This window comes from Polyodon spathula, unplaced genomic scaffold (assembly GCF_017654505.1).
Source record: "Polyodon spathula isolate WHYD16114869_AA unplaced genomic scaffold, ASM1765450v1 scaffolds_1130, whole genome shotgun sequence".
Lineage (NCBI taxonomy): Eukaryota > Metazoa > Chordata > Actinopteri > Acipenseriformes > Polyodontidae > Polyodon > Polyodon spathula.
Window position 1 is genome coordinate 1,019 of NW_024472615.1, and position 20,657 is coordinate 21,675.

Sequence of the window (20,657 nt, forward strand, 5' to 3'; positions counted from 1 at the left end):
TTTATGGCAATAAATAATTTCCTGCCTAAGGTCTTCAGATAGCTTTTTACTTTTTACCCATATTGACTTATTGCTAATGACAGCAATCATCCTATGCCTAACCCTTTTATACTCTCTAAGAATGTTCACCATCCAGCATTTTCTAGACTTTTTCTAGAATTAGGTTCTGCGTTATCATGTTGAAATTTCTAGCACTTTGTAGACAACACTATCATAGCACCAAAGCGTATGAATACTTTTGAATGAGCATTTTTTCAGTTTTGCAAAAAATTGCTGAAATAAATAATTGTAGACATATATTTCTTGTACCTTTTTCCTCATCCACAAAAGCAAAACTATTGCTACAAAAGATTTTTTCCTAAAAGTCTGTTTTCTAGAAATTTATAGAAATTATACATTTCCATTGGGATACTTCTATTGGGGTATTCAGATATGAACTGAAGTATGTAATTAAAAAAAAGAATAATAATAAAGGAACAAACAAAAGAAACAACTTACTTCAGATCCCAGCAAAAAGGGGTCACCATTGCTTAATTCAAGCATGCTTAGTGTTTAAGTGTGCATAAAAGAAATTGACTTACATTCTGCTTTCCCACAATGTTATCAAAAGGAAGTTCAGGGCTCCAAGATCCTTCAGTAAAGGTGGTACTGCTGTTTCGTCTGTCTGAAGAGCTAATTGACTCCTTCATAATGTCTTCTGGTAAGGTCAGAAGACTCTCTTCAGGCTGCTTTATTAGATATGTCTCAATATTGTGTTTCCTTAAGAATTCATTCCTTTCCTTGCCATGTCCTTCTTCCACTTCATAGTCCCCATTTAGACAATCCAGGGCAGCTTTTGAGATATGAATTCTCCTAGAAAGCAACAGTTAGAGTATACATATTGCCAGTTGTGCATTAGTTTTATGATGTTGAGACCATCAAACTCATAAAACTTGTGACCTGAGCCATATTCAAACCCAGCCCTTCTAGCTGTTATGTTTACAACTGGCAATATGACCATATGTTTTCATAACGAAGTTGCAACTATGCTTCAGATCAATATCTTTCATGGATAATTGAGATGACAGCCTTCAAGCCTCTGAAGAATTTTATGAAATGCACATTAACAAAACACTCAGTCCACCAACACTAGTTGTGAGATAATTGAGAAAAAAATAAGCATCCCTGTCTTTTTTTCTTCAAAACTTGAATCCACTGAGATGTATTCACAATCAGTCAGATAAACAATATGTCTAATACTCAATAACACATTTTATAATGGTATAGAAATATAAGCACTTAAAATGTATTGGTTTTACAAAATGTCCTCAGTCCAGGACTTAGTGCCTTTTGCAAAACTAGGCACCAAATCCAAGCTGGTGGATTATATGTAGTTAAATGATCAAATGAAGTAGCCTATGAAACACATATACAGAATATGTAAATGATATGTAAATGAAGTGTTAACATATTTTAGTCACCAACAAAAGTGCACAGTAAAAAAAAAAAAAAATGTAAAAAGGAAGTGCTATAAATAAAGTGCTGTAAAATGAACTTTTTCTTGTTTTTCTTTTACATTTACTATTGTGGCTGTCGTTTTAAAATGGATGCTGTCATGATAACCATTCTTTTTTCCTTGCTCCCCCGACTCATGCTATCAACCAGGTTGAGGTCAGGTGCCGGAAAATATCTGGGCACTCATTATGCTATTAATAAAGATAGTCGTACATTTGTCTACAGTAACGAGCATATACTGCAGCAATACTACAGTAAGCAACATGAGTTTAAGTGCAATCTAAGAATCTCTTATGAGATAAACCTCTAGCTACAGTATAGCCAATGTTAAGAACCCAAGAAAATAATGCTGCACTCTCAAAGTATTACCTATCACAGCTTATAACTTCTAAAAATAAGATAAGATGTGTTTATTAAATGTAGAAATTATTATTTGTGATTTATGAAGTGACTTTAAGTCCTCAGATTTAACTTCACAATAGTTTTAAACATTCAACTCCCTATTAATATCAAGTGAGCCAGGCAATCTGCTATTATTGTGCTGCTTGCATTTCACACATCTCTCTCTATTCTTCCACCAGTTACTTGAGTCACAGGGTTTCTTCCTGTCCATTTTACTTTCATTGATTGGTAATATAAAATCCTCCAGCAGCTCTCAAGCTCCCTCATTCGAAAGAACACCACTCAGTGGACTGAGTGCCTTTTGTAGAATCAGGAAGGGACTGAAGGGTCTTTAGTTATATGAATCAGGGTGACTAAATAAAATGTAAACCAAATGGTGTTTTTGTATGATAATAACTGAAAACTCTGATATTTTCAACTTGGGCTTAATAGCAACAACAACCTTTTTAAATATGTGCAAATATTTCTAAAATCACAACAATACACTTTTTCTTTTACTTAGACAGGTGTTATTAAATGGCTTACCCTGGTATTCCACCTGATTCAAGTTTATTTGCAATGTCTACATCCCAGGACCAGACATCAAACTGCCATTTCCGCAGACCGAGCACCCCGCACAGCACAGAGCCAGAGTGGATCCCAATCCTCATGTCAATGTCATGCTTTGTGCGTGACCTTACATATCTGTTTCAACATATTAAAAGAAAAATAGAATGTAACTTTATTCAAATTTTGGGGTTCAGTTATTATCTGATAACAGGGATGGACAGTGAAATACAAATGTCTTGAAACAAAATGTGTTGACATGAAATACATATATCAGCTGTACAACTCCAGTTTGAATAATCACTGTGTAACAAAAAAAAAAAAAAAAAAATAAAATTGTTCCTGGGTAGTAAGTGTTATTTCCTAATTGCTTATGCCTCAAAAGTATAGAACATGGCTATTATTCCCCACAAACTTTGCTTTTGTGACCAGGACAGTGATATTTCAAAATATCACTATTTCCAATGGGAAAACGGGCAAATGTGTGTCTTTTCGTTCACATAAAGTCAGAAAAAAACAACATATGAATCCAAATTAACATGTATTTATACTAAAGTAATACAAAAATGACTACAAAAGATTTAGAAGCGAGTAGTTTTTTGAGAGTTATGATTGTACTGTAAATTACATACTTGAGATGAATTTGAGGGGGGCTGCTTTTTAAGCCTAAGGTAGCAATTGTGATCTTGGAAAATGTACCCTGGTGAGCCAAAAAATTCAAATGGAGGTGGGGCTTTTGTTGTTTGTTTTAACTCACTCAAGATGCTTGTTTACTACATCTCAAGAGGAGTCTGCTATTGAGTCAAATTGTGTAGTGCCTGAGTAAAAACCAAACATTCAAACTGTGCAGTGCCTGATTAGAAACCAAGCATTTGAATTGTGTAGTGCCTGATTAGAAACCAAGCATTTGAATTGTGCAGGGCCTGATTAGAAACCAAGCATTTGAATTGTGCAGGGCCTGATTAGAAATCAAGCATTTGAATTGTGCAGGGCCTGAGTAAAAACCAAACATTCGAATTGTGCAGTGCCTGATTAGAAACCAAACATTCGAATTGTGCAGGGCCTGATTAGAAACCAAGCATTTGAATTGTGTAGTGCCTGATTAGAAACCAAGCATTTGAATTGTGCAGGGCCTGATTAAAAACCAAGCATTCAATGCCTTGGATGAATAAATGCCTCCATAATATCTTCCAATAAGTCATTCCCTGGTTAGCTCCTGTTGATTTCAGTATATACCATATACAATAATACTGAATGCTCTATCTCCACCAGATCATAACAATAACTTCAGATTTGCCTGATATACCTTAGGGATACATCTTCACAACAGTCACACTTTCTGACAGTTAAATGTTTCCTACAGCTTTTAAGAACATATCTGAATGTATGGCTTTTAAGCAATAAGGTAGGAAACCTAAAAAAAAAAAAATCTAATGTTCAGAATGAAAACAATATAATGGGAAATTACACCTACTATCAAGTTTCTAAAAGGCTGAGCACAGGAGGGGGAGGGGGAGGGGGAGGTATTTTATATTTAAATGGTTACTTTTTCATTGAAGCATGTTTAACCCATTTGCAACTAGACAATAAAAAACAGTTTATGCCCGAATTCACAGCATCCAAGAGGCCACTGACTGACCCATTGAGACAGTTTATCACACTTGCTTGGACCAAGGCAACCTGTAATGTAAAATACCAATGATTTTCAAAATGTAAAGTTTCCGATTTCACAAAATGATCATTTCCATTTAAAATTTTTTAAGGTATTTCTACTGAAACAGTGGTAGTAAAATGAAGACCAAATGGAAGTATGTTAGCTTACTGCTAAGTAAAGCATTATTCCCTTATTATACAGAACATAAAAGAGGTGGGGAAAATAAACTGTAGTACCAGCTTGCTGACCACTACAGGTCATGGGTCTGCAGAAATCAAGAACCTCAGAGAAACATGTGGGGTTAGCCCTTTTAACTGTGTGTATGTGTAAACAATCTGAAACAAAAACACATTGGAAATTTGAAAAAAATGCAAAGTTATCAGAAGTGCCCAGACATTTAAAGTGGACATATCAAAAACACAAGCCAAGTTTCAAGAAACCTTTGGGGGAACCTTGCCCAGCACAAAGCAAATAGGCACAATCGTAAAACTGATAGGGGCCAAGGTTGCCCAAATTGTTTCTTCTAAATTTGTGAAGTAATATTTAGCAATATTTATGAATTAACTCAATTGACTTTCATAGAGTTGAAGTCATAAATATTGGTGCCCTTTGCTTTAACTCAGTTAATTCACCAGATTTTTAACTTCCACTTGGTAAGATAACTGAGTGTTCAATACACACATGAAGTATCGTTGCCGTGTAAGTGTAATGTATCAAACAATATTGATAACACTTAATACATTGGTAAATAACACAGTTGCAAATAGAGGGTATGCAAACTTTTGACAACAATATATAATATATATATATATATATATATATATATATATATATATATATATATATATATATATATATACAGTGCCTTACAAAAGTATTCAGACCCCTGACCAATTCTCTCATATTACTGAATTACAAATGGAGTGACCCAGCTGTGATGTGGGAAAAGGTTTTGTGGTCAGATGAGACCAAGATAGAGCTTTTTGGCCAAAACTCAAAACGCTATGTGTGGCGCAAACCTAACACTGCCCATGCCTCAAGACACACCAAGTATGGTGGCGGCAGCATCACGCTGTGGGGATGCTTCTCTTCAGCAGGGACTGGGCATCTTGTTACAATTGAAGGAAGAATGGATGGAGCAAAATACAGGAAAATACTGCAAGAGAATCTGCTTCAGTCTGCTAAAAAACTGAAGCTTGGGAGGAAATTTACTTTTCAGCAGGACAATGATCTTAAGCACAAGGCCAAAGCAACACTGGAGTGGCTCAAGAACAAAAAGGTGAATGTCCTACAGTGGCCCAATCAAAGTCTTGATCTCAATCCCATTGAGAATCTGTGGCACTATTTGAAAATTGCGGTCCACAAGCATCATCCAAACAACCGGGAGCAAATCTGCCAAGAACAATGGGCCAAAATCACTCCGACACTGTGTGCAATGCTGATACATACTTACCTCAAAAGACTTAAAGCTGTTATTGCAGCGAAAGGTGGCTCTACCAAGTATTAATGTGTGGGGGTTAAATACTTATGCAAGCAAGATATTTCAGTTTTTTATTTTTCTTAAAAATATTTCCCAACATAAAACCAATGTCACCTTACAATAATTGATTTTGAGTTTAAGTGTTTTAAAATAAAATATCAAACAGAACGAAATTTCAATGTCCCATTTGTAATTCAGTAATATGAAAGAACTGGTCAGGGGTCCGAATACTTTTGCAAGGCACTGTATATATTCTGCATTTTTACATATTTGTGATGTTGAATGTTATCAGATCTTCAACCAAATAGATAAAAGGGACCCTGAGTCAACAAATAACACAACATTTTGACAATTATCTAATTTGTTTATTAAAGAAAATTATGCAACACCCAGTGCCCCGTGTGAAAAAGTAATCGTCCCCTTAGACTCAATAACTGGTTACGCCACCTTTAGCAGCAATAACTGCAACAGACTCATATATTCGAAACTTGTTAAATTTGCAGACGACACAAAAGTAGGAGGAGTGGCAAACACTGTTGCAGCAGCAAAGGTCATTCAAAATGATCTAGACAAGATTCAGAACTGGGCAGACACATGGCAAATGACATTTAATAGAGAAAAGTGTAAGGTACTGCACGCAGGAAATAAAAATGTACATTATAAATATCATATGGGAGATATTGAAATTGGAGAAGGAATCTATGAAAAAGACCTAGGAGTTTTTGTTGACTCAGAAATGTCTTCATCTAGACAATGTGGGGAAGCTATAAAAAAGGCTAACAAGATACTCGGATACATTGTGAAAAGTGTTGAATTTAAATCAAGGGAAGTAATGTTAAAACTGTACAATGCACTTGTAAGACCTCATCTTGAATATTGTGTGCAGTTCTGGTCACCTCGCTATAAAAAAGATATTGCTGCTCTAGAAAGAGTGCAAAGAAGAGCGACCAGAATTATTCCGGGTTTAAAAGGCATGTCATATGCAGACAGGCTAAAAGAATTGAATCTGTTCAGTCTTGAACAAAGAAGACTACGTGGCGACCTAATTCAAGCATTCAAAATTCTAAAAGGTATTGACAGTGTCGACCCAAGGGACTTTTTCAGCCTGAAAAAAGAAACAAGGACCAGGGGTCACAAATGGAGTTTAGAAAAAGGGGCATTCAGAACAGAAAATAGGAGACACTTTTTTACACAGAGAATTGTGAGGGTCTGGAACCAACTCCCCAGTAATGTTGTTGAAGCTGACACCCTGGGATCCTTCAAGAAGCTGCTTGATGAGATTCTGGGATCAATAAGCTACTAACAACCAAACGAGCAAGATGGGCCGAATGGCCTCCTCTCGTTTGTAAACTTTCTTATGTTCTTATGTTCTTATGTTCTAACCAAACTCTTCCTGTAGTTATTGATCAACCTCTTACAGCACCTTGGAGGAATTTTAGCCCACATAACTGCTTCAACTCAGTGACATTTGTGGGTTTTCGAGAATAAACTGTTTGTTTCAGGTCCTGCCACAACATCTCAATGGGGTTTAGGTCTGGACTTTGACTAGGCCATTCCAAAACTTTAAATTTCTTGTTCTCAACCATTCTGATTTAGACTTGCTTGTGTGTTTCAGATCACTGTCTTGCTGCATGACCCAGCTGCGCTTCAGCTTCAGCTCATGGATAGATGGCCTGACATTCTCCTGTAGAATTCTTTTAATACAGAGCAGAATTCATGGTTCCTTCAATGATGACAAGACATCCAGGTCCTGATGCAGCAAAGCATCCCCACCACTATCACCACCTTGCTTAACCGCTGCTATGAGATTCTTTCTGTGGAATGCAGTGTTTGGTTATCGCCAGACATAACAGGGCCCAAGTTGGCTAAAGAGGTCCACTTTTGACTCAATGGTCCATAGAACATTGTTACAGAACTCGAGGAACATCCAAGTGCTTTTTGGCAAACTTAAGACGAGTATTCAAGTTCTTCTTACTGAGCAGTGTTTTCCGCCTTGCTACTCTGCCATGAATCCCATTTTTGCTCAGTGTCTTTCTGATGGCAGAGTCATGAACACTGACCTTAGCCAAGGCTAGAGAGGTCTGCAGATCTCTGGATATTGTTCTAGGGTTCTTTGTGACTTCCTAGACAATTTTATGCCTTGCTCTTGGAGAGATTTTGGTAGGACGTCCACTCCTGGGAAGATTTACTACTGTCCCAAACTTTCTTCATTTGGACAATATGACTCTGACTGTGGTTTGCTGGAGCCCCAGAGCCTTAGAAATGGCTTTGTAACCCTTTCCAGACTGATAGGCATCAACAACTTTTTTTTTCCGAAGGTCTTCAGGAATTTCTTTTGATCATGGCATGATGTGCCTCTAGAACCTGTGTGCTGACAACTTCACTCTGATGGTAAGGGCCATAGTTAGTGAGATTGATATTGGACAGGACTGCCCAAACCAAACTTTAACCAAAGTATTCAAACAGCTGACCCTAATTATACCTTTAATTGGGTTTAGTTAACAAGGGGGCAATAACTTTTTCACACCTCTGAAGAATGTATGTTTGATTACCTTCAACACCAAACAAATGCAAAAAGCACCAAACTTTGGTGTCATTTTTTTCTCTAAGACTTCCTCTATATACTACTACAACCCATAAAAAGATCTGAATATATATATGTTCTGTAAATATAGTCAAGGGCTTTTCATAGTCGATGAATAGAGAGCAAAGTGGTAGGTCGTAATCATTGCTGGCATTAATCACTTGTTGTATAACTTGAAGATGATCCATAATATATATATATATGCCTCAGTGCCTCAGAGTTTCATTAATTTAAATGAGGATTTTTTTTTTTCACTTATCTACACACCGTGTTCCACACTGGTAAGGGGAAAAAAGTTTTTATTGAGAAAAAAAATTATATATTAAAAATACAAAACTGAAAGATCATAATTGGATAAGTCTCCACTTGTCCTGAATTAATACTTGGTGGAAACATCTTTGGCAGCAAATAAAGCTGTGAGTCTGTTGTAATAGGTCTCTACCAACTTTGGCAATATTTGACATTTCTTTACAAAACTGTTCACGCTGTCAAGTTCCTTGGGGAGCATTGATGGACAGTAATCTTCAAGTCATTCCACATATTTTTGCTTGGATTTAGGTCGTGGCTCTGACTAGGCCGCTCAAGGACATTTACCTTTTTGTTCCATAGCCACTCCAATGTAGCTTTGGCTCTGTTCTTTGGGTCGTTGTCATGTTGAAAGGTGAACTTCCATCCCAGTTTCAGCTTTCCTGCAGAGGGCAGAAGGTTTTCCTCAAGGACTTCTCTGTTCTCTGCTCCATTCATTTTCCCTTCTATCCTGAAATGTGCCCCAGTCCCTGCTGATGAGAAACATCCCCTAACATGATGCTGCCACCACCATGCTTCACAGTAGGGTTCTTTGGATGATGTTTTGTATTGGGTTTGCACCAAACTTAATGCTTTGAATTTAGGCCAAAAAGTTCCATTTTAGTTTTGTCAGACAACAAAACTTTTTGCCACATGGCTACAGAATCTCCTGAGTGATTTTTTTTCCATACTTCAAAACAGGATTCAAGGTGGGCTTTGTTGAGTAAAATACAGGCCAGATTTGTGGAGTGCATGGGATATTGTTGTCACATGCACACTTTGACCAGTCTTGGACATAAAAGCCTGTTATAAAGTTGCCATTGGCTTCTTGGTAGCCTCCCTGATCAGTCTCCTTCTTGCTCGGTCATCCAGTTTGGAGGGACGGCCTGATCTAGGCAGGGTCTTGGTGGTGCCATACACCATCCACTTCTTAATAATCGTCTTGACTGTGCTCCAAGGGATATTCAAGGCGTTTGATATTTTTTTTATACCCATCCCCTGATCTGTACCTTTCAACAACTTTGTCCCGGAGTTCTTTGAAAGCTCCTTGGTGCTCATGGTTGAGTCTTTGCTTTGAAATGCACTACCCAGCAGTTGGAACCTACAGGAACTGCTGAATTTATTGTGAAATCATGTGAATCATTACAATTTAACACTGGTGGAAACCACTTAACTTGGTGTGTGATTTTGAAGGCAATTGGTTACACCTGAGCTAATTTAGGAATGCTATTACAGGAGGTGGACATTTATCCAACAAAGCTATTTCAGTTTTTATTTTTAATTAATTTTCTACAAATTTCTAGAATATTTTTTCACTTGTAAGTTGTAGGGTAGGATGTGTAGATAAATGAAAAAAAAAAAAAAAAAAAAAAAAAACTATTTAGTGCATTTTAATTCCAGGCTAAAGGCACAACAAAAGGTGAAAATTGTGAAAGAGGGTGTAAATAAAATGGGTGAAAAGATATTCCGTTGAGACATATATATATAGATATATATATAATAATATATATATATTATATTATATATAGATATATATATATATATATATGACGAATATATCTATTATGAATTTAAGTGTAGAAATGTAATGGATTCATTAATGAAATTGTGTGTCTTGAGAAACAGGGCAAACTGCTGTGTGTTGAAGGGGGCCTCTGGTTTGCAGACATACCGAGCTATGTGACCTATTGATTAGAGGACTCTGCCTAAAAATGGAACCAAGAAGGAACTCCACCTGGAAAGGACCCAAGACGAGGAAACAAGCTGCAAGTGAATCAACGACGAGTCAATGAACACAAGCAACGAGACTGAGGCCCGGCTGGAGGACTGCTGTAAAACTTACAGTGACTGTTATCAGATAAACCAGTCTGGGTCTGCTGTTCACCTAAAACCAAAAGAAACTGTGCCCTGCTACCTGCATAGCTAAAGAGTACAGAGCAGATGGCGCTGTTGTGGATCCTATACTGAGGACTGGAGACTTTGTTGCAACTGTTTGTTGATTCTATTGAAAATTGAAAGCTTTATTGCCCAGTTTGATTGATAGTGGGATTGAAGACTTTGTTGCTGAGAGGAGAGTTTGTACTGGACACTTCAACAGATTGAATTTACAAACCAGCGAACCAAAAGTCTAAGCTTCAAGGAACCATTGAGTATAATTCCAGTTGCATTTTCGTTACATAGAACTAAATTAATTAATTGTAACACATTCACATAGACTTAAACTGTTAATTATTTATTTTGCACACCTTGCATGTGAAATAACTTTTAGTGAAACTTGATGAAGTAACTATAAGTAATTCACCTCATATTGTTATATGAAGAATTTCTTTAAAAGTAAACTTGCCATATACTTGCTCTATATACCATTAATAAGCTTAATGTGATATATTCTTAAGATCGTTTGCATTATCTAAGATGTACTCTGTGTTTGGATGTGTGTGTGTGTGTGTGTGCGTGTGTGAGTGTGTGTGTGTGTGTGTGTGTGTGTGTGTGTGTGTGTGTGTGTGTGTGTGTGTGTTGTGTGTGTGTGTATCGCTCACTGTATGACGTGATGGTGGACTAGCGGACATCACAGCCTGCTTGCCTGCTTGCTTGCTGCTGATGTGTTAGGAGACAGGCGGTGTCATATTTCAATTGCCTGCTAGTCAAGCATGAGTGAAGTGAGAGGTTTTTGAATTGTGTTTGTGCTTTGAGACCAAGAGATTTACTTTATGACTTTTCTGATTTCTGTTTATTATTTGTGTACTTAATAAAATACTACTACTGATTAACCATTCCTTGTTTATGCACGTGAATGTGTGTTCATAGTAAATCCTCGATCTTTAGACCACGTCAATTTAAATATTGTTAGTAAGAGAACTAATCAACCCAGATATTAAATTATCAATTATTGAATTGTTCCTACTATATATATATATATATATATATATATATATATATATATATATATATATATATTATATATATATACAGTGCCTTGCAAAAGTATTCAGACCCCTGACCAATTCTCTCATATTACCGAATTACAAATGGTACATTGAAATTTTTTCTGTTTGATATTTTATTTTTAAACACTGAAACTCAGAATCAATTATTGTAAGGTGACATTTTTTTATGTTGGGAAATATTTTTAAGAAAAATAAAAAACTGAAATATCTTGCTTACATAAGAATTCAACCCCTGTGCTGTGGAAGCTCCCAGTTTGCACCGATGAAAGAAATTGCCCAAACGAGGACACAATTACCTTACCATTGGCCTCCACCTGTGAACCATTAAAGTTGCTGTCACATTTTCTGGATAAAAACCCCACTGTTGAAGGATCATTGGTAAGGCTGTGAATCTGAAGGAAAATGAAGACCAAAGAGCATTCTACAGAAGTTAGAGATAAAGTAATACAAATGCATAGATTAGGGAAAGGGTACAAAATAATATCCAAGTGTTTGGATATCCAAGTGAGCACAGTTGGATCAATAATCAGGAAGTGGAAGCTGCATCACACCACCCAGGCACTGCCAAGAGAAGGCTGTCCCTCAAAACTCAGCGTTCAAACAAGAAGGAGACTTGTGAGAGAAGCCACACAGATGCCAACAATCACTTTGAAGGAGCTACAGAGTTCAATGGCTGGGAGTGGAGTAATGGTGCACCAGTCAACCATATCAAGAGCTCTGCATAACACTGGCCTGTATGGGAGGGTGGCAAGAAAGAAGCTGTTACTCAAAAAGTACCATCTGAAAGCACGTCTGGAGTTTGCCAGAAAGCATGAGAGTGACCCAGCTGTGATGTGGGAAAAGGTTTTGTGGTCAGATGAGACCAAGATAGAGCTTTTTGGCCAAAACTCAAAGCACTATGTGTGGCGCAAACCTAACACTGCCCATGCCTCAAGACACACCATCCCTACAGTGAAGTATGGTGGTGGCAGCATCATGCTGTGGGGATGCTTCTCATCAGCAGGGACTGGGCATCTTGTTACAATTGAAGGAAGAATGGATGGAGCAAAATACAGAAAAATACTGCAAGAGGATCTACTTCAGTCTACTAAAAAACTGAAGCTTGGGAGGAAATTCACCTTTCAGCAGGACAATGATCCCAAGTACAAGGCCAAAGCAACACTGGAGTGGCTCAAGAACAAAAAGTGAATGTCCTACAGTGGCCCAGTCAAAGTTCTGATCTCAATCCCATTGAGAATCTGTGGCACTATTTGAAAATTGCGTTCCACAAGCGTCGTCCAACCAACCTGAACAACCTGGAACAAATCTGCCAAGAAGAATGGGCCAAAATCACTCCGACACTGTGTGCAAAGCTGGTACATACTTCCCCCTAAAGATTTAAAGCTGTTATTGCAGCGAAAGGTGGCTCTACCAAATGTTAATGTGTGGGGGTTGAATACTTATGCAAGCAAGATATTTCAGTTTTTTTATTTTTCTTAAAAATATTTCCCAACATAAAACCAATGTTCACCTTACAATAACTGATTTTGAGTTTAAGTGTTTTAAAAAAAAATATCGAACAGAATGAAATTTCGATGTACCATTTGTAATTCAGTAATATGAGAGAATTGGTCAGGGGTCTGAATACTTTTGCAAGGCACTGTATATAGGGTGCTGTACAATAAAAATGAATTTCCTCATTTCAATCGAATACAAAAATCTCTGAACAAAGAATTTTAAGATGGTTACATATTTTAAAAAAATGTCTGCTGCAGAGAGTGCAGTAAAGCCACATAAGATCATATTTGTTATGGACAAATTAAATTTATTACAATGAAGTGTTCTATAACACCAACTTGTACCTGATTGTTTTGATCATGCTTAGTCCCATTTCGACACAGCAGTGAGCATGATCCTGTCGAGGCTCAGGCAGTCCAGACACGCAGTAGTAGCAATCGCCAAGGATCTTTATTCTTAAGCAATGATGTTCCTGAGAGAAAGGGAAGACATTGTGACATGAGCAGCATGTCCATTATTTAAGAATGATAGTACGACAGGGTGTTGTAATATACTGAAATAACACAACGGATGTGGGCATTATGAGGCACATCACGACACCCTGGAGTACCATAATTTGATTATGAAATGGTATTTACATTGTTACTTACTAACATACTAAAAAGGCACTTGCACTCTTGATAAGGATTTTCATTGGTGTGTCCTATTGTTTTAAAACAGCAAGTTCAGGTGACAGTCGTGAGCAGCAGTGTGTGTGTGGTGTGTGTGTGTGTGTGTTTGTGTGTGTGTGTGTGTGTAGGTGTGGTACTATATTTATAATTTTAGCCAATCAGCTTCTATCAGGCTGTAGATGCCCATTGCTACATCACACCATCAACTGTGAATCAATTTAAAATCAATCCACACAAGTACTGTTTTTTTTTTTTATTTTGACTTACCGTAATAAAAGCTCAGTTCACAGCAAATATTAAACAAAGACAATAATGCAATTTATACCCATTTGCTCTAGTGAGTAAGTGATGTAGTGAGAGGTGCTGAGGATATAAAAAATAAAAAGCAGGGGAGGTTTCGGGCAATTAGTATTTTTGTAGTGAAAGTACAGTTTAGAGTGGATTAATAAAGTCCTCATACATCATTCCAGGATTTTTTGATTGGCAAGTATTGCATATCTTTTTCCTGACTTGTCTGTTTTTATTGAAAACAGTTGGAAAACATGCTTTCTTATAACGGGAGGGGTTCATGGAGCCCCCATTTTTTAAATTTCCTGATATCCTTTTTGTTTCTGTTTACCATTTAGAGGATTAATATTTAATTATAAATATTTTGTGATGAGGCTCCAGCCATGGTGATATTGTGACATTTTTCAATGGGGTGAATGTGTGATTGACCAATCAGAGACCAGCATCTCTGCCTGCCATTTTATAATGTATTTCATACCTCTTCAAACATAAAACAGCCAAACACCATTCATCTTAGTTGGAGAGGATTTTGATTACTTTTATATCAGACAGCAGCTTATCCTTGAGTTTCCATGTTGAATCATTCATTTGGTGAGCAACACAGCAGGAAACTAACTGCATTCAAATGAAGGAGATAGACATGCAACGTTTGGGTCTACATAAAAGGCACGGAAGTGTACATCCTCATATTTAACAAACACCAAACTGTTTTATTTCCTATTTTCAAAATTAGAATGTTAGAAAGCTTGACCTTCACCTCCTGCTCTTTTTTTTTTAAATAATCAACTACCCAGCAGTGATCTAGTTAAATACAGGATTATTAAACAACACTCCAGCTATATCTCTAGAGAAGTTGTTACTGGCAACAGTTACAAATAGGGGTGTGCAGATACTTAGAGATACCAAGTAAATGCTTTCAAGTCAGCAGGTATTAAAACAGAAAAAAACTGTTAAAACATGTTAATTGCAAAGCACAAAATTATGCTTTTCATATTTGCAATTTACACATTATTATTTTTTATAAGTAGACAATGTACTCTGGTAAAATGAATTCATATAAATGTATCTGATTTACACTGCCAAAAATGTCTAGACTGCAAATGATGGGGAAAAGCATCACTTAAAAAAAATGATTGACCTACAAACTGCAGATTATCAAAAGATATGCTGGGATAGACATGTATAGCTTTTATTGAAGGGTGCTATCCCTGATCAGTTTTTTTATGTCCAAATATTTTACCCCCATTTGTTCTACCCAATTTAGAGCTGGATTTCACAACCATTGACTTAAACATGTGCATATCAAGTCCTATATAGCTTCCTTTGTTTCAGTGAAATAACGAGTGGTAGGCCTCTACTACTATCTGCTGTATTTGTAGCCGCTTCTAATGGCAACATGTTTTAAAACATGCCTGGATGAAAGTGATCATGTGTGCTACTGTTATTTGTACTCTGTGGATATGCATCATTCACTTCACTGTCTGTATTTAAATAACATTGAATGCATTAACTATGGGGTACATGCCAAGATGCAACATTGTCATCTCTGGAATTCTCCTGTCTTTAACAGACTCAAATGGACATTACATTGGAACAGGAGGATGCATATAAAAAATATCGTAATTTTTCCAGTCAAATTCTGAATAAATTAGATTTTTTTTTTCATAAAAATATAAACATAATGTACATGGAGCTATAGTTAAGCATTTCAGAGGATGTGAGTATTTCTACATGTTGAGATTATGCATGTTAATGATTGCTTAGCAACCGCACTGACCATCAGATATGAATTAACATTGGTACAATATATCAAATATATTGCAATGTATTGTTTAACTAATGGTAAACCTTAATATTTAGATATTTTAAAATGTGTTAGCTTCATTACCGGCCCCCTTTTCTTTGTGCTTGGAATGTGTTAGCTCGTTGTTTGTTTTTCATGTTAATTCAGGTTATGAAAACATTTGAAATACAATGTTAAAGATACATTGCTTCATCCTGGTAATTCTACTGTAGGTCGCATGTTCTGAAAACAGCTAGAATGCATTTGAACTAAAACACATGAAGTGAAAGCGCCAGGAAGCATCAGTAACTTTGAATCTACAGTATATTGTTGTTTTTAACACATCTGCATATTACTAATGCTAATAATGCTTTATTATCTTGCATGATTTTAAAAACCTTAGTACAGGTAAAAGCCCATACATTCAGATTTCAAATAAGTGTAATTTGTTATTTGGCGGTTGGTCCAGTTTGGATTTTGGTAAATACCAGGCTGACACGCGTGACTTACAGGTCCGTTTTTTTTTTTTTTAAATCTTCGAAATTTGAATCGTCTCCTTGCGCTAGTTGAGGCCTCCTACGTACCAGTAACATACAACGTGTTGTTCTACAACAGGACTGCGTTAGGTAGAAAAGTGCCTTAAAGAATTACTTAAGTATGCCAACACGGGTTAACTGCTAGCCGGTAGATTCTGCAGTATCTACAATATGCTTTGTTTTATTTTTTAATTTTGTGGATATATAATGTATTTCCCAGCAACGGTGTATTTTATTTTACAACATGTGCTATTTTTAAACACTTGATGGCAAGTTAACATTATGGAGTTTCTGCTTAACAATAGTCACATTCGGTCCCATTACCAAGGAGGGTAATAATAATAATAATAATAATCTCATAATTAAAATAATAATAATACTGTAAAAGGGGTTCTACGCACACGTCACTCCCGGGTACTTAACAAAACCAAGGCGTGAAGAATTTCTATTTATTTTTTTAATTCATTTCTAAAACTTCACCTATACAACGAAGCTCCACTTATGAAAGCAAGTCGTTTACTTTTTATACAACGTGTCATTACAGCAGGGGGAAGTGACGACGAGTCATGATTACGATGACTAGAGGTTTATTAGGAGTAACCGTTCACCCTTTTCGCAACTGTGACAAATCATTCTCGTAATTCACAGTCAACAGTTTAACCGTGTCAAACTATTAACAGTGTTGGAAATTAACCCGCAATAACAATCCCAAATTGTTGAAACACACACATTTATATACATATATAAGGACTCAAAACCAAAAAACACAAGCCAGAACTTTTTGTAAACAGTATTTTAAAAACGTACTTTTACTTAACATAGGTGTACAACACTAGCTTGTTTTTGACAGTTTATAATTCCCCACACACGCTGTCAGTGGATTTAGCAGTGTGTCTGTCGACCAAAGCAAAACAATGACAAACAACGGGCTGTTCACTAATGACAGACTCGGATTACTCCGTTTTAACGGCATTTTCATACAGCCGAAGCATATTAATTACATTCCCACGTCATGTGTTTGAAATATACATGTCAAAACTTAAATAGCTGACAAAAAAACGTTTACTGTTTAAAATAATAAAATTAAAATAAAAACTTGCATATGGAAACTCGGTCCTTGCTGACTTTAGTATTACGCATTGACCCTGCCAGCGCCATAGTTTCTGAACCGAATTCAACATGTTTTCCTTTCTTAAATAAAAGGGTTAACTTAATATTGAACTTAAACACCTGATAAAGCAGTCTCGCGTAGCGCATTTACTCACACAGCAACCTGTAGTAATTCGGTGTTCATTTGTCTTATTTGACGTTGTTCGGCCGTGCCAGACGTAGGGAGGTTTTCTTCCCGGTAGGATTCCCCGGATCGTGGAGGTAGACCAAGTGGACGAAAACCCTGTGGCTAGGTACAACAAATTTTATTCAAATTTAGTGGGGTTGCAGTCGGCTTTGTTTTAGGAAAAAAATTTGATTTATAAAGGGAACCGAGGCATTTAAAGATGCTGGATTGGGATCATTTTTGTTTTTGTTTTTGTTTTTTTAAACATCGTGGGGCCTACTAAACTATGATCTCTCTCCTCACTCGCTGTGACACCGAAACCAGCTTGCGTTACAATGATACGAGTCACACGCTGACACAAGAAACTGCTTCATTACACAGCATTATCCAAAATACATAACAATTATAATATACCGGCCACGATAACAAATACCTGCGCCTGTCACTTCTTATTTCCTCAATGGGAAACACAACGCGAGTTAAAACGCAGGACCAGGGGTGTATTCCAAAAGGCAAAAAATACTTATTTTAACCGATCGCAGAAACACCTCACAGTGAAGGGTGAAAGACACGCACACTGGCTTACAAACAGAGCAGAGTTTACATCTAGCTCAATATAACATGCAATCAAATAAATATTAACCAGGAATACAAAACACAAAATCGCCAAAAACGTAATGTCACACCGTTCATGTAAAATTAATAAAATTAATTAAGTCTTAAACAGGAGTTCCCTTACCAAAAAAAAAAAAATTTCGAGAGAGCCGGCCTCCCAGCGTGTCTTTCCTGGCGCTTTTCTTCAGTTTCTTTAAATGCACTTTTTGTGTGTTATAGTTCCTTCTCTACTCAAATCCAGGGGAGAGGGTGTCCTATCCCTGGGTGGGTGATGGTGGAGAGTAGTGTGTGTGTGTGTGATTTTTAAATCCCTAGAAACATACAAAATAGAAGAAATCAAATATAACAATACAGCGCTGGGAATCTCTTACAGACAGTGCGTTTGCCCCCCGTGCGAGCCGGCGAGCTCGATCTCCATGTTTAAAGTGCTGATGGAGACGGATTAGCAGCGAGCTTTCCACGGGGTTCAGTTTTCAGCAGAGAATGAAGAGCGGAGCCATAGCGTTACCTTTCTCTCCTTCAGTCCGCAGAGCCGGACGGAGCCTCACGCAACCCGCGCGGCGTTTCCGGGATAATCACAGTGGGATGCCTTCACCTTCGTCACGTGAAGGGGGGAGAAAACTGACGTTTCCGCGTCGATCACAATGTGAGTTAGGGGTGGGGGTTTCCTTCCCCCCGCCATGTGATGTGGGATCAAGCGAACGGGCTGGTCACAAGTTATCACACTCGGTGAAGTCAGTTGTTTACCCGAGCCCGCCCTCTGCTTTGAGGATAACGGTGACTCACCAGCTGCGTGCCCGGTGCGTGAATGGCAACCAGATAGTCACCTCATAAACGGGACGCGTGCCTCCGGCTGCACAGTGAAGTGTCATAGTTGTACGTAATTGTTGTTAGTTTGTTTTACTGTTTGTAAACGTGTCTGTTAAAATGTTAGTCTAATGAACTAAACGTTTGTCCTGAGAAAGAAAGGAACTGCTCCGGTTTATTTATTTTTTCAAATCTCAGGCAATAAAGACATTCTACCCACTGTAAACCATTATTGCTTATGAGGAACAGAGGAGGTCAAAATGATGGACCATGAAGTGGGACCAGTGTCTGTACCATCTTCCCTGATCCACCCTGCTGGAAATGCCTGCACACTGGCAGAGTGGGTCCCTGCTGGAAATGCCTGTACCTCAGCAGAGTGGGTCCCTGCTGGAAATGCCTGCACACCGGCAGAGTGGGTCCCCCCCCCCCCCCCCACCCCCCCCCCCCCCCCCCCCCCCCCCCCCCCCCCCCCCCCCCCCCCCCCCCCCCCTGCGGGAAATGCATGTTTGGAGTCGCCTACACCCAGGACGACCTTACCGGCGGCGGCACACCGGCAGAGTGAGTCCCTGCTGGAAATGCCTGCACACCGGCAGAGTGGGTCCCTGCTGGAAATGCCTGCACACCGGCAGAGTGGGTCCCTGCTGGCAATGCCTGCAGTGCACACACCGGCAGCAATGTGGATTGGAAGAAGTTTAATTTCGGATCCAAGGTTCTTTGGTCCAGTACTATAATGAAAATATTTTGCACTCAAGTTGCAACCTTTTTAGAAAAAATCACATTGTAAATAAAGTGATAGGGTCAGACAAGTGGAAAATATAATTTTTGCTCCCCCAGGGTAGCTTTGCCGTTCATGTCTTGTCTAGTCAGTAAAATCCCAGGCATTAGTGCCACCCATCCCTTTCATGTCAGGAACCACTGCACTGCTGCCATGGGTGTCCCAATCTAGTCTCAGGTTGGAAACACACAGGTATGCCTATCAATTTACAGGGTACCATATTCTTCATCACACTAACATTTCATTTTGAGGTGTCATTCAATAATCATCAGGCCAGGGAAAAAAACATACAGCATGCTACATTTGGAGAAAATAACTATATTCCCCTTCGGTACAAATGGCATTTTTAGAAATTTTAAAACAGTTTGTATGATTCTATAGAGTAAAAAAATGACACAGTACAATTGTGCACACAGTGACTGGATGGCATCTAAACCACACATTTTCAATATTCTTATCAATGTTATTACCTGAGACAGCTGTCTTTACTTAACATTTACTAAGATGAATGCTCTTTCCCATATTTTAAAAGCATTGTCACATGTACTGCTTAATGCTCAGTGTCATTCTTTGTAAGTGAACTGGATCTAATACTTTGATGCAACAACATAGCAGTCCAACCTTGGTACATACACAATGTGCACACTAGAACTGTATGTCAATACAAACACCACCTTGTTATTTAAAGCAATACAAACATAGTTAAGGTATCATATCAGCATCAACACTTGGGTTGAAGTTTAGGCATGAGGATTAAAGTTCAGGGTGGTTCTGTTTAGTCCCAGATTAATGTTACTTCAGGTAAGGTTAGGTACCCACATGCATTGGATTTAGGTTCAAGGATGGATTAAAAACACAAATGCATATTAGACACACTACTGACAGCAATGCCTTGACTGTCATCACTTGGTTGAGGCAACCATACATAAACCAGTCAGGTTACTGTATTCTGGCATCTCAGCTACCCTTGTCCTCAGTATTTGCATTTCTTTCCCCTTGTGGTACTTGTATGAATG

At 37.9% G+C, this 20,657-nt stretch overlaps 1 protein-coding gene across 1 annotated transcript; it reads right to left on the reverse strand.

Moving 5' to 3' along the window:
- Nucleotides 1–581: 581 nt before the first annotated feature.
- Nucleotides 582–18,741, reverse strand: LOC121309289 (adenylate cyclase type 8-like; the record flags this gene model as incomplete). Its single annotated transcript, XM_041242163.1, has 4 exons — nt 18,655–18,741; nt 13,235–13,362; nt 2,422–2,580; nt 582–852 (listed from the first exon to the last, which is right to left on the reverse strand). Coding segments are annotated over exons 1-4 (645 nt in total), but the record flags the coding sequence as incomplete, so codon positions are not given.
- Nucleotides 18,742–20,657: the final 1,916 nt, after the last annotated feature.